Here is a 12,656-nt window from a genome sequence, read left to right on the forward strand (position 1 = left end):
GTGGATTTGGTCTCCTTAATTAAGGAAAAATCTGAATGAATTGGAGGCAGTCAAAAGTTTTACAAAATTGATATCTGGAATGACTGGGTCTTATGAGGATAGATTGAACAGGATGGACTTGTTTCTATTGTACCCCTCACAGGAGGGTGAGGGACGACATGAATGAAGCTTGTAAAATCATGTATGACCTTGACAAGGCGGATATAGAAAGGATGCTTCCTTTTGTGGGTTAGTCAAGAACTCACAGGCACTGTTTTAAATTTACAGGCTACTTTTTTCTTTAGGAAAAATGAGACGATTTTTCCTAAGAATCGTGCAACTTTGGAACTCTCTGCCTCAGAACGTAGTGAAGGAGAGATGGATAGATTCTTCTTAGTAAAAGGTTGGCAGGGGCGAGGCGGCATAGTAGATGAGAACATGGGACTCAAAATACACACAGATCAGCCATGATACATGTGAATGGCAAAGTAGACTAAAGAGACTGAACAGTCTACTTCTCTTCTGATTTCATATGTAACCTCAAACTCCACTATTATTCCAAATTTAGTTTTTCTAATCGAAGTGAAGGTGAAAGCACCTCCCACAATTATGGTATAAACTGAAATCCAAAACCCCTTGATTAAGTCAATTATATTATTCACTTTTTAAAAAAGGCTTTTCATCAAATATTATCTTTGGAATTTGATACAGAATCATTAAGATAAAATTATTTTGCATTTTCTTACTGTAATTTGCTTACAGTAGAATAGTTTTACTTTGGATTGAAGCTCAATATTTTGTAATTAATAATAAATCAATTTTTATGACTTTCTGCATCAAGATGTTGGAATAGGACAAGAGGCATTCTCTCAGTCACCTAAAATAAACACACTTGGATCAGGTAGGTGTAGTTATACATTAAAATCCTTCCACTGTGCCCCTACAACATATCTCAGCTCTGATCTCAGAGCACTCTACAGCCATTACTTTCCCATACTGACCGATTTAGTGTAAGGAGCAGTTTTGTATCATGTACTGCACTCATTGGGAATTGGATTAAGTCTACTGTAACTCATTCTACAATCAACAGACAAAAAGAACAACTCCACTCCATTCGCTGGGTTGGATGCTAGCTCACAGTGTGAAAGGCTTGTCTAAAATGCACTGCAGCACCAGTTCTCCAGGCTCTACGATTTTCTAATAAATGAGATATACATGATAAGTGTAATTTTAGTAACAAATAAGAAAGGGCACGTTGATTAAGATACTCATGCTGCGTTTGTAAAGATTATTTTATTTCAGTTGCTGACTGAAATAGAAAAGGACTGTGGAAGGAAGGAACGACAACACGTAAAAACAACTCTGGAATACGGAGATAGCAGGAACTGCCGATGTTAGAGAATCTGAGTTAATACGTTGTGAAGCTGGGTCAAGACAGCAGGCCAAACAGCATCTGTAGAGCAGGAAAGTTTGATGTTTCGACCCGAAATATCAAACTTTCTTGCTCCTCTGATGCTGCTTAGCCTGCTGTGTTCATCCAGCTTCACACCGTATTATCTCACTGAAATATGGTTCAAGTTGTGTCTACACTACTACTTAGTAAGGCAGCAGGGAGGTGAGATAGAATAGTATGGTACCAGGGTGTGCGCAGAGAGGGGTTTGAATGGCAAAAGACAGATTGGGTGGTGCAAATGTGACCAGTTGCAGAAGCTAGAGGCTAAGAGCCTGTTGGCAACTGTTATTGGTTCTTTTTAGGGAGGTGGGGGGGGGGGGGGGGCTGAACAGCTTGTACGTGAATGAAATAGCAGCAGAAGAAAAAAACATGTGATCTCCTAATAATTTTTTATCCATTACATAGGATATATAGATAAGGTCTTCTCCCCAGGGTAAGGGAGTTCAAAACTCGCAGGTATCAGTTTAAGGTGAGAAGGGAAAGATTTAAAAGGGACGTAAGAGGCAACTTTTTCACACAGAGGATGGTGCGTGTATGGAATGAACTGCCAGCGGAAGTGGTGGAGGCTGGTGGAGGCATCTGGATGGGACATGAATTGGAAAGGTTTAGGAGGGATGTGGGCCAAATGCTGGCAAATGGGACTATTTTAATTTAGGATATCTGGCTGGTATAAACGAGTTGGACCGAAGGGTCTGTTTCCATGCTGTACATCTCTATGACTGTACAACTCTACGACTGTATACAGCTATTTGTTTAGTGTAGGGATTTTACAAGGGGTTCGAGTTTCAATTGTCGAGCCACATGTTGATAATAAATAGCATGTCTGTAATAAACTACAATCTTTGTTACGTACAGGAATCCACCAAGACACTTCCAGATTCTGAGGAATTTTGGAAGCTTATAAACCAATCCATTAACTATCTCTATAGCTATTTGCTTTTAAGAACCTAGAATGCAGGCCACCTAGTCCCAGGAGCTTATCAGCCTGAACTTTAATTAAAATCCTTACTGCATTTACTCTACTATTCATGATGGTTTCAAGTTTCTTGTTACCTTTCATCCTTCACTTTTCGACTAATCTTGGGATGCTATTTGTGTTTTCCACTGTGAACACAAAATACTTGTTAAAAGATCCTTGTCATTTCCTTAATACCCATTATTAATTCTCCACACTCATCTTCTAAAGGGACAAATGCTTGGTTGAACTAAAATAATTATTGCCAGTTTCGTCTCAAATTTGCACTTTCCCACTTTAGTTTTTTTTTAAAAATGATACTTTACAAATTTTCTGAATTTTCTTTGGGCCTACCACTAATATTTGCAACGCTATACACCCTTGCTTCCAATTTTATTCCATCCTTATCTTTCTTATTTAGCTACCACTGGGGTATCCTTGTCATTGAGCCTCTCTTTCTCAATGGAATATATCTTAATTGAGTTTTGAAATCTCTATTCAAATGTGTGCTCTACAGTTTCACCTTTCAACTTACTTTCACAGTCCATTTTAACCACATGCCTTCACATCCTTATATTGCTTTCAAAAGGTATAGTTTCAGAGCTAAACTTTTCAGACACAAACTGACAGATTCTACCTTGGTGTGATTAATACTATCCAGAAGATCCTCTATATGTGTTTAAATATTAAATTATTTCTCATTACACTTACTGGTCCAAAACAGATGGTTCCCTGTTGGTTCCAGAACATACTATGCAAATGAAACTGTCCTGATTAGATTAGATTCCCTACAGCGTGGAAACAGGCCCTTTGGCCCAACAAGTCCACACCGCCCCCTTGCAGCATCTCACCCAGACCCATCCCCCTATAACCCACACACCCCTGAACACTATGGGTAATTTAGCATGGCCGATCCACCTCGCCTGCACATCTTTGGACTGTGGGCGGAAACCAGAACACCTAGAAGAAACCCACGCAGACATGGGGAGAACGTGCAAACTCCACACAGACAGTCGCCAGAGGCTGGAATCAAACTCAGGTCCCTGGTGCTGTGAGGCTGGAGTGCTAACCACTGAGCCACCGTGCTGCCAGTCCTGGAGATCCATATAAACTAATTCTCTAGGCTACAATTGCCAGCTGAATTATTTAATCTACACAAACATTAAAATTCCCCACAATTATTACAGTATGTTCTTACAAGCTGTTATTTCTTGATCAATGTTCTGCTGTAGTGTCGTGATTATCAGGTGGCCTACAGACTACTGCCACTAATGGCTGCTTTATTTTCCTATTTATCTTTAGCCAAACTGATACGAAGTTTTAAACCTCCAAACCAAGATTGTTTCGCACTCTTACACTGTTCTCATTATTGATTAACAAAGCTTTCCCAGGTCCTTTTGCGTTCTTCCAATCTTGCTAAATATCACTTGGTGTTGATCATTCACATAGAATCCATGGTCACTTTGCACCCGTATTGCTGTAATGGCTATCACAGTAATTTAAATCGACGTTTGTTCTCAATTCATCCATCCTATAATGAACGTGGTGTGCTTTCAGATTTGGATCTTTTAATTGTGATATTCCCTACTCAGACCCTATTTGCTGGTGTACTTTTGCATGTGCAGGCTTTGTCCCGTCCTATCACTCTATTTATTATTATTCCTTTGACTATATTTTACTATTGCCTCATCTTTTACATTGAATCCGTACTGTGGAAACAGGCCTTTCAGGCCAATGGGTCCACACCACCCTGCGAAAAGCATCTCATCTCACGAAGACCCAACCCAACCCCCCAACCCTATCCCTGTAACCCTGCATTTCGCATGGCTAATGCACCTAACCTACATATCCCTGGGCATAACGGGGTAATTTAGCATGGCCAATCCACCTAACTTTACAGAAGGACATAGATAAGCTGCAGAGCTGGGTTGAGAGGTGGCAAATGGAGTTTAATGCAGAGAAGTGTGAGGTGATTCACTTTGGAAGGAGTAACAGGAATACAGAGTACTGGGCTAACGATAAGATTCTTGGTAGTGCAGATGAGCGCAGAGATCTCAGTGTCCATGTGCATTGATCCCTGAAAGTTGCCACCCAAGTCGATAGGGTTGTTAAGAAGGCGTACGGTGTGTTAGGTTTTATTGGTAGAGGGATTGAGTTTCAGAGCCATGAGGTCATGTTGCAGCTGTACAAAACTCTGGTGCGGCAACACTTGGAGTATTGTGTACAGTTCCGGTCACAGCATTATAGGAAGGATGTGGAAGCATTAGAAAAGGTACAGAGGAGATTTACCAGGATGTTGCCTGGTATGCAGGCAAGGTCTTATGAGAAAAGGCTGAGGAACTTGAGGCTGTTTTTGTTAGAGAGAAGGTTAAGAGGCAACTTAATAGACATATTCAAGATTATCAGAGGATTAGATAGGGTGGACAGTGACAGTCTTTTTCCTCGGATAGTGAATGCTAGCACGGGGGGACATAGCTTTAAATTGAGGGGTGGTAGATATAGGATAGATGTTAGAGGTAGGTTCTTTACTCAGAGAGTATTAAGGGCGTGGAATGCCCTGCCTGCAACAGTAGTAGACTCGCCAAGTTTAAGGGCATTTGAATGGTCATTGGATAAACATACGGATGATAATGGAATAGTGCAGGTTAGATGGGCTTCAGTTTGGTTTCACAGGTCAGCGCAACATCATGTGTTATAATGTTCTACGTTCTATCTTTGGACTGTGGGCGGACACCAGAGCGTCCAGAGGAAACCCACGCAGACATAAGGAGAATGTGCAAACTCCACACAGACAGATACCTGAGGGTAGAATCAAACCCGGGTCCTTGGCATTGAGAGACAACAGTGCTAACCACTGAGGCCTACAAGGAATTCCTCCAACCATCCAAACTATTTGATTTAGTTTAGTTTAGTTTAGTTTAGCTTAAAGCCCTATTGACAGCCTTGCTACACAATTCTCCAAGATGTCGGTCCCAATGATTCAAATAAAGGCTGTCTCAACAGCACAAGTCCCTCTTTTCTCTAAACTAGTATCAGTGTTATTTCTCCCAAAACAATCTGAGTTACATGTTCAGCACTCTGATTTTATTTATTCAATGCCAATTTATTTGTGGCTCAGTAATGCAGAGACCATGGATTTGTGGTTCTGCTTTTAAATTTAAGAGTCTTTATTTTCTAACCGATGAAAACACTGACAAATGGGTCCTTCTCTGCCCACTCCAAGAACTTTCACAGCTGAGATGTTCTTAACTGACATAGACAGACAACATAGCCTTTGGGACTTACTCTCTCTTAGACAAGAACAATGCTGATTTTCCCAAATATACTTTCCTACTATTGTATTACTTTTTGCTGTTCCCTGCTTGAATGGATCTGTGCATCATAGTTAGTTTGCTCACCCTCCATGCAGTCCCTGTATTTGTCTGGCTTTTCTGCCCAAATGACTAATCTGATAGTCTCCCCCTGCAGTCTATAGCATTCTTCCCCACCAGTTACCTAATCACATTTTGTATATTTACAAACTTTGTAATTTTATCCACTACATTCAAGTCAAAATTATTGCTGTATACCACAAAATCCAAAGAAAAACTCCTGAAAAACATCTTCTGCTTCCACTGAAATCAGCTCTGGATTCAAATTCCCATTTTCCCTTCGATCCCATGGCCCTTCATTTGGTAAATGCCTTACTGAAATATTTTAGCCTACCGCACATTAAATGGATGATTGCCTTTCCTTGTCACCTCCTCAAAAGTATTGTTAGTCAGACACAATTTTTCCATAATCTATAAATCCAAGCTGACTGTCTTCATCAACCTAAACCTTTCAGCTTTTTTCTAAACAATCTGTTCCTAGACGCTATTATAAATGTCTGGAATAGGTGGGACTCGAAACTAGGTCTTCTAGCCCAGAGGTAAGGACCCTACCACTGCGCTACAGGACCCCTGAAACCAAAGCTTTTAAAGTGAAGATTTATGTTATTTGTACATTAACTATGTTTTATTGAATGCAGGTGGGCATTAATTGGGCATTCATTTGAGTTCATATAAAGAGACACTTACTCAAACTGTAGTATGGTTGAGTTAGAAGGTGTATGCTTGCAATGTTATGCTCTGAAAATAAGCGTAAGACTAAGTAAAGAGCAGCTTTAATGATGTTGCTCAACTAGTTTTCTACATTGGAACAATTTTTACTGTCTTGCCAAATGTCTGTCACAAATTTGGTTGACTTGCCCGTGCTTATTCAAGTTATCGCTATCTCCTGCTAAACAACAGAACATTGTTAGCAATCCTACAGTATCATAACTATCACCTTCTAGTCCTGTCTGGCTGAAGGTAAGAGTTTCCCTTATCTCATCCCTTACTACTTTTACTAATCTGAAATACTTTCAATATGGGCACACTGATTTTGAAACACAACTTTCATTTGCAGTACAAGGGGATTTAAATACCAAGTACCAACTTGGTAATCAAATGATGAATACACTCACTACCAAATGGACTGGCTGAAGTATACAGATTTGACATAATTAAGGGGGAAGCTCTATTACTTCACAAAGGAGCAATGTACAAAATAAAGTTTGTATGAATGAGCTCTTGGTCATTACTCACTCCTCTTCTGAAACTGAAAAAGTAGCCCTCACTAAACAAGCAGAAAACGAATGCAACCAGATCCCACGAACAACTCCCTCAAAAATCAGTTGAGAGATCCTGGAAAAGATTAACGATTTTCCATATCTCAAGACTCTCCTCTCAACTGAGGCAGATATGTATGACAAAATTCATAACTGTCACAAAATACCTAAGGTCAGGCTTCAGCTGACTGAAGGAAAAGAGCACTGAGGGCCAAAACCACAAACTCAAGACTAATGTCATGGCTCACTAGGCAACACATCTGCATTCCTGGAACCTAGGTAACCTGCAGTGGTTTCACAAGATCCTCCAAACCTGATGACATGAAAGATCAACCAATATCATCTTCTCCCAAACCAACAACTTCAGTATCCAGGTGCAAATTACTCAAAAACAAGTCTGCTGGGCAGAACATGTCATTCATAAGCTTGATGTCAGACTCTCAAAGTAACTGCACTACTTGGAACTCAGTCCCAGCTGGAAACTCCTAACAGGACAGCAAAAATGCTTTACTGTGGGTTTCAAAGCATCCCTTGAGAAACCAAACACACTGATTCATGGAAGTCTGTGGTCTAGGGCCATCCTAAAAAAGGCAGTTAATTTCTTTAAAAACTCCCAACACACGGTCTGTGTTTGCACAGAAGTCCCTCGAAGTTGAGAGGTTGGAAAAAGCATATGAATCTCCAAACAACTCATTTACCTTACCTTGCAGCCATCTCAGAAACAATCAAACCAGACTGGAAGTAAACCATCCTCAATTGGAGGAACTTCCTTAGAGGATCTGTTTGTGAAGATATAATTAGAAGCAACAGCTTCTGTGGAATATAAATGCTAGAATAGACCAGTCGGACAGAATGGCCTATTTGTTTACTGTAAAACTACCCACAGAAAGCCAGTTAGACCTGGAATAATGTACTTAAAGCATTCAAGCAAGCATCCAGCTTGATGTAATATGGAGCAAAGCAAAGTAGGTAGACAACAAGATAAAAGAGAGCAAAGTGAAAAAATATAGGCCCAAATAAATCTACAATAATGAGGCAATGAGCTGATGTTCAAGACCAAAGATTCATCATTTTTTCCACTTTTAACGTTGAATTAAACTAAGGAGTTTACATTAAATTCCCAAAAAAAGCAGGAGATTTGAAGAATATTTTTTAAATGATTTCCTTTCTTAAAAGAATTAAGATGTTTTGGCACATCCACCTGTACCCTTGTAATTTTATTTATGTTTGCACTCGAAACGAGCAGATGCTCCTACCTTTTAATTCCGTCATGCGTATTTTGTACTGAGTGAGTGTTCTTTATAAACTCCAGACTAATGCATAAGTGATAGCGTGCAGGCAGCAACACACTATTGCCCTTCAGCCATGGGTTTGAACTCTGTTTCACTGTTGGCACAAAACCTCTTTCATACTCCCGATACTTTTTATCTTAACCTTGTACCTAGCCACATGCTATCACAAAACAACTTACGGCTGTTCACATTGCAAGTAGCATTGCAATTGTGGCAGATTTACAACTTCTGATTACTTTAAACAATCTATATCTGGTGTATGATAATTTTGCATATAATTTCTGAGTGCATACTTAAAGATTTGGTTAAAATGCACTAGATCTAGCTAATATAAGCATTCTCTCATGGTGTTAACACCAAATATTTTTAGCAACTTAAACACTGTACGTTAGGAAAGGAAATTTGAGCATGACAATGCATTTTTTTCCCTATTTTATGACAGTAAAAATCAAGATCAGTTTTCTACAGTAACATTGGAGGTCCTAAAAAACAAACTGTGGAACCCCATTTCATTCACTGGTTGTAAAGCATACAAGGTCACAACAGGTATTAGCTGAAAGTATCCTGCCATCTACACACACTTGACATAACCTGATCTGCTACTTGTATTCTCGTTGACCTCAAAAATCATTGAACTACTTCACAACCCTGCTATAGCCAGTCTTACTAATAGGAAACCCTCCTTAAAAAGTTCCACTCTCTTCTTTAAAATTTCCATAGCCCAACCAGAGACAAAGTTGTCTAATGAGCATAAAACAATAGAACTAAATTTGGTTCACAACACATCAGGTGGTGTGGAAAACAAAACTAAGAGCTGCTAACAGTATCAACTGGGATAACTTCAATTGTTGCACTTCTGTTGCACAATTGCATGCAAATCATCAGGGCTCAACGTTAACTAATGAGAGAAAAACTAATCCAGGAAAGTCATGAAAGTCAACCATCATTTCTGCAATAACATTTTGTTTTGAAAAAAGGTACCTTCCTGCAACTTCAGACTGATGTTAAGAACTTCAACTACATAAGCCAGTTTCTAGATACTATAAAGAGAAAAGTCTTGAAAACATTCAACTGGTAATTTGTTAATGATTGCTTTCAATTAAATCTAAAAGATCTTCCACATTGGCATTGCTTTTCTGATGTTTTGGCTTTATGCTGAAAACATTAAACATCAAATGTCCTTTAGGGAAGGAAACTGCCATCTTCACCTGGTTTGACCTACATGTGATTCCAGATCCACAGCAATGTAGCTGACTCTGAATTGCCCCCTGGGCAATTAGGGATGGACAATAAATGCTGCCTAGCCAGTGACACCCACATCCCGTTAATGAATAAAGAAAACAAAAATACATAGCCATGACCATTATTGGTAGGGCATCTTCACATTTTCAAAATCATTCTCTCAGGTGGACCCAAAGATCAATCAATCCTAGAGGATTTTACTTAAGATGTAAATGCTGGTAATCTGAAATAAAAACAAACTGCTGGAAATACTCAGGTCAAGCAGCATCTGTAAAGAGAGAAACACAGTTAAAATTTCAGGTCAGTATCATTTCATCAGCTCTCCTGTTCTGAAGCAAGGACATTGATTTGAAACGTTAACAAGAGAATTTTATTCCAGTATTCAGAATGCTGAAAAAATAAGAACAATTATAACAATCTTGTATTGGCTCTGCATTTATAATAAAAACAGGAACAACGTTTTTAAGAATGACAAGCTGCCCTCCATATTTCTGTAAGTGCAATAAAACAACAATATTGCTGACTGGTCATAAACATTCTTGTCAATAAGACAATAGTAAAGCAGCAAAAGCCACACGTCATACTAGAGTGGAAAATGGTATTATGCAACAATAATAACATACCCAAGTTTAATTATATTCATTAGCCTCTGGTTGCCTATTGACAGTGCTGAACACAGACTGTAGATAAACAATTTCAGTCTGTTTCAGGTTTATTCATTAAACTTTTAATGTAGCAAAAGACTAGGTTTTGCATTAAGTTCAAAAGAATTAAACAATTTCTTAAGATAACACAGTGTGAAGCTGGATGAACACAGCGGGCCAAGCAGCATCAGAGGAGCAGGAAAGCTTGACGTTTCGGGTCAGGACCCTACTTCAGAAAATTTCTTAATTCTGATTTCTCTTCACAGATGGTGCCAGACCCGCTGAGCTTTTCCAGCAACTTCTGTTTTAGTTCCTTAACATTCAAAATCAAGTGAAGTTTTTGCAAGGCAGTATGCATTCATTATCTTTTCAACATAGTTTAAAGGTACAGCATACATTAAAGCACATAAATTTATATATTAAGTGTTTATCATACCAACAAATCTTGATTTTCACAAGAACACTTTGAAAATGACGACTTAATCCAAAAGACACAAAATGCTAACACTAGAAAGAACCTCTCCACAAATTACCTGGATACCCTGCCATCACTAAAAAAAACAGAACTGACAAACACTCAAGAACCACCTTTCACATATTTCTTTCTCCTATCGAGGACTCTCTCGGAAAAAAAACATAATATCAAATCACTGGCAAAAATGTTTATGAATTCCTAAAATCCCTGTGGGAGATAATCCCACGAAAATAAAACTCTGACGTAGTCCTTGCCTGCACAGAAATTCCTTTTTTTCTGCAAACTTGCTATAACTTTTTCATTTCCAGCCATGGCAAACCTAACAATCCGAATGTTTAACATAACTACGTTTGAAATTTTCACTAAATTGTTCAACAGCTAAACGTGCAAAATATAATGATGCCATGAAGTGCACTTCAGTTGGGTTACAGGACAAGGATGAGCTGGTACCGCATTTCTAAAGTTAAGGATCGACCTGTGCGAAACAAGCTGAAGAATGGCTTGTTGAGAGGAAGACAAGCAGAGGTACGGGAATACAGGGGCGAAAAGATCAACCGAGTCGGAATCCCTTTGAGTTACTGCTTCCTTTATTGTTCAATGCAAAAGCAAATTACTCAGAAGCAGCTGACAGCCGGTCTGTTAGGCCACTGCGGGCTAATGGACTGGGGGAAGCGGGATACGCACAAGGCCACTTGAATCTTGCCGTGCCGGTGGCCGCTAAGAACCCCCTTAGACCCCACCGTCTCGCAAACTGACAGCGAACACAAAGAGGCTACGACCGGTAAAGTTGACAGGGAAAAGATATCCTCTTACCCTCATGAGCGCCATCTTGGAATCCACGTGTCATCAGTGACGCGAGCGGAAGTGAGCTCAGACCAGCCCTCCCATTGGCCAGGAGTGACGTTTCAATCCTTTAAGTTGAACCTGAGAAGCAGCAAATTTAGTGATTGTCTGTAATTTAGTTTGTTCATTATGTTTCCGTCAAGTGTAATCGTTATTTGTATATCTCCTCCATGTGGTTGTGGTCCCAATTGTTTCACCAACCTTACACGCTCTATCCATCAGTATAGAGTTCATTCACTCACACACCATCAACTTGAGAAGCAAGTTTTTGGATCATAGAATGAAACAGGACAGAAGGACGCATTTCCATTGAGAATGTAGACATCTGCCCTCTAAAACAACTATTTATTTAGCTGTAGGAGCAAATTACTGCAAAAGCTGGAATCTGTACTGAGAACAACACATGCTGAAGATCACAGCGGGTCAGGCAGCATTCATGGAGAGAGAGCTTACTCGTCTCCGTAGATGCTGCCTGACCTGCTGTGATCTTCAGCATTTGTTGTTTTCAGTACTTATTTAGCTGGACCGGAGCAAGGCATGCTCCACATACTAAGGACCAAGGCATTGCTGACACACTTGCTGTCCTGGAGAAAAGTTATACCGAACTTGAAACCTTGTAACTGTTTCTCTCGCCACAGATACTGCTAGACATGCCGAGTTTTCAGCATTTTCTAAAATTATTTCAGATTTCGAGCATTCTCGGTATTTTGCTTTTGAGTATTTATTATGTTTCCCAAACATCGTTTTGTCCATAGACCAGGGTCGTTTTCCTTTTCAAGGATTCATTACAAAATGATGGCATCTGTTTCTTTCAGTCAGTAAATTCCAGATCTTATAAATTTAATGCATAAAAGATTTATTTCCTTATATCGCCTCTGGTTCCTTTACCAATGATCCAGACTGACATTTCTAGCGCTGGAAACCGTTGCTCTCTCGAAGTCTTTGTGTTATTTACGTACACATGCAGCACTACAGACATGTTGAAACCGAACTGCACACCTAAATATATAGTCATTATTACCCATAACAATGTTCACTTCAGTGTTTCAATTGTTGACGATTGAACGCATCAAAATATTTATTGGCAAATCTACTGTACAATTTCACCATTTTTGACTGTGCTTAATACTTTTATGATGTGGG

The 12,656-nt window shown here is 39.4% G+C and overlaps 1 protein-coding gene across 1 annotated transcript in view; it reads right to left on the minus strand.

Moving 5' to 3' along the window:
• tm9sf4 (transmembrane 9 superfamily protein member 4) overlaps nucleotides 1-11,530 on the minus strand; it is a 67,202-nt gene extending 55,672 nt beyond the window's left edge. Inside the window, exon 1 of the mRNA XM_048549916.2 lies at nucleotides 11,484-11,530. Within this exon, the coding sequence (XP_048405873.1) occupies nucleotides 11,484-11,498 (15 nt within the window). The 5' untranslated portion in view covers nucleotides 11,499-11,530. The remainder of the gene's footprint in view (nucleotides 1-11,483) is intronic.
• Nucleotides 11,531-12,656: the final 1,126 nt, after the last annotated feature.

Source organism: Stegostoma tigrinum, chromosome 19, assembly GCF_030684315.1.
Source record: "Stegostoma tigrinum isolate sSteTig4 chromosome 19, sSteTig4.hap1, whole genome shotgun sequence".
In the NCBI taxonomy this organism is placed as follows: Eukaryota; Metazoa; Chordata; class Chondrichthyes; order Orectolobiformes; family Stegostomatidae; genus Stegostoma; species Stegostoma tigrinum.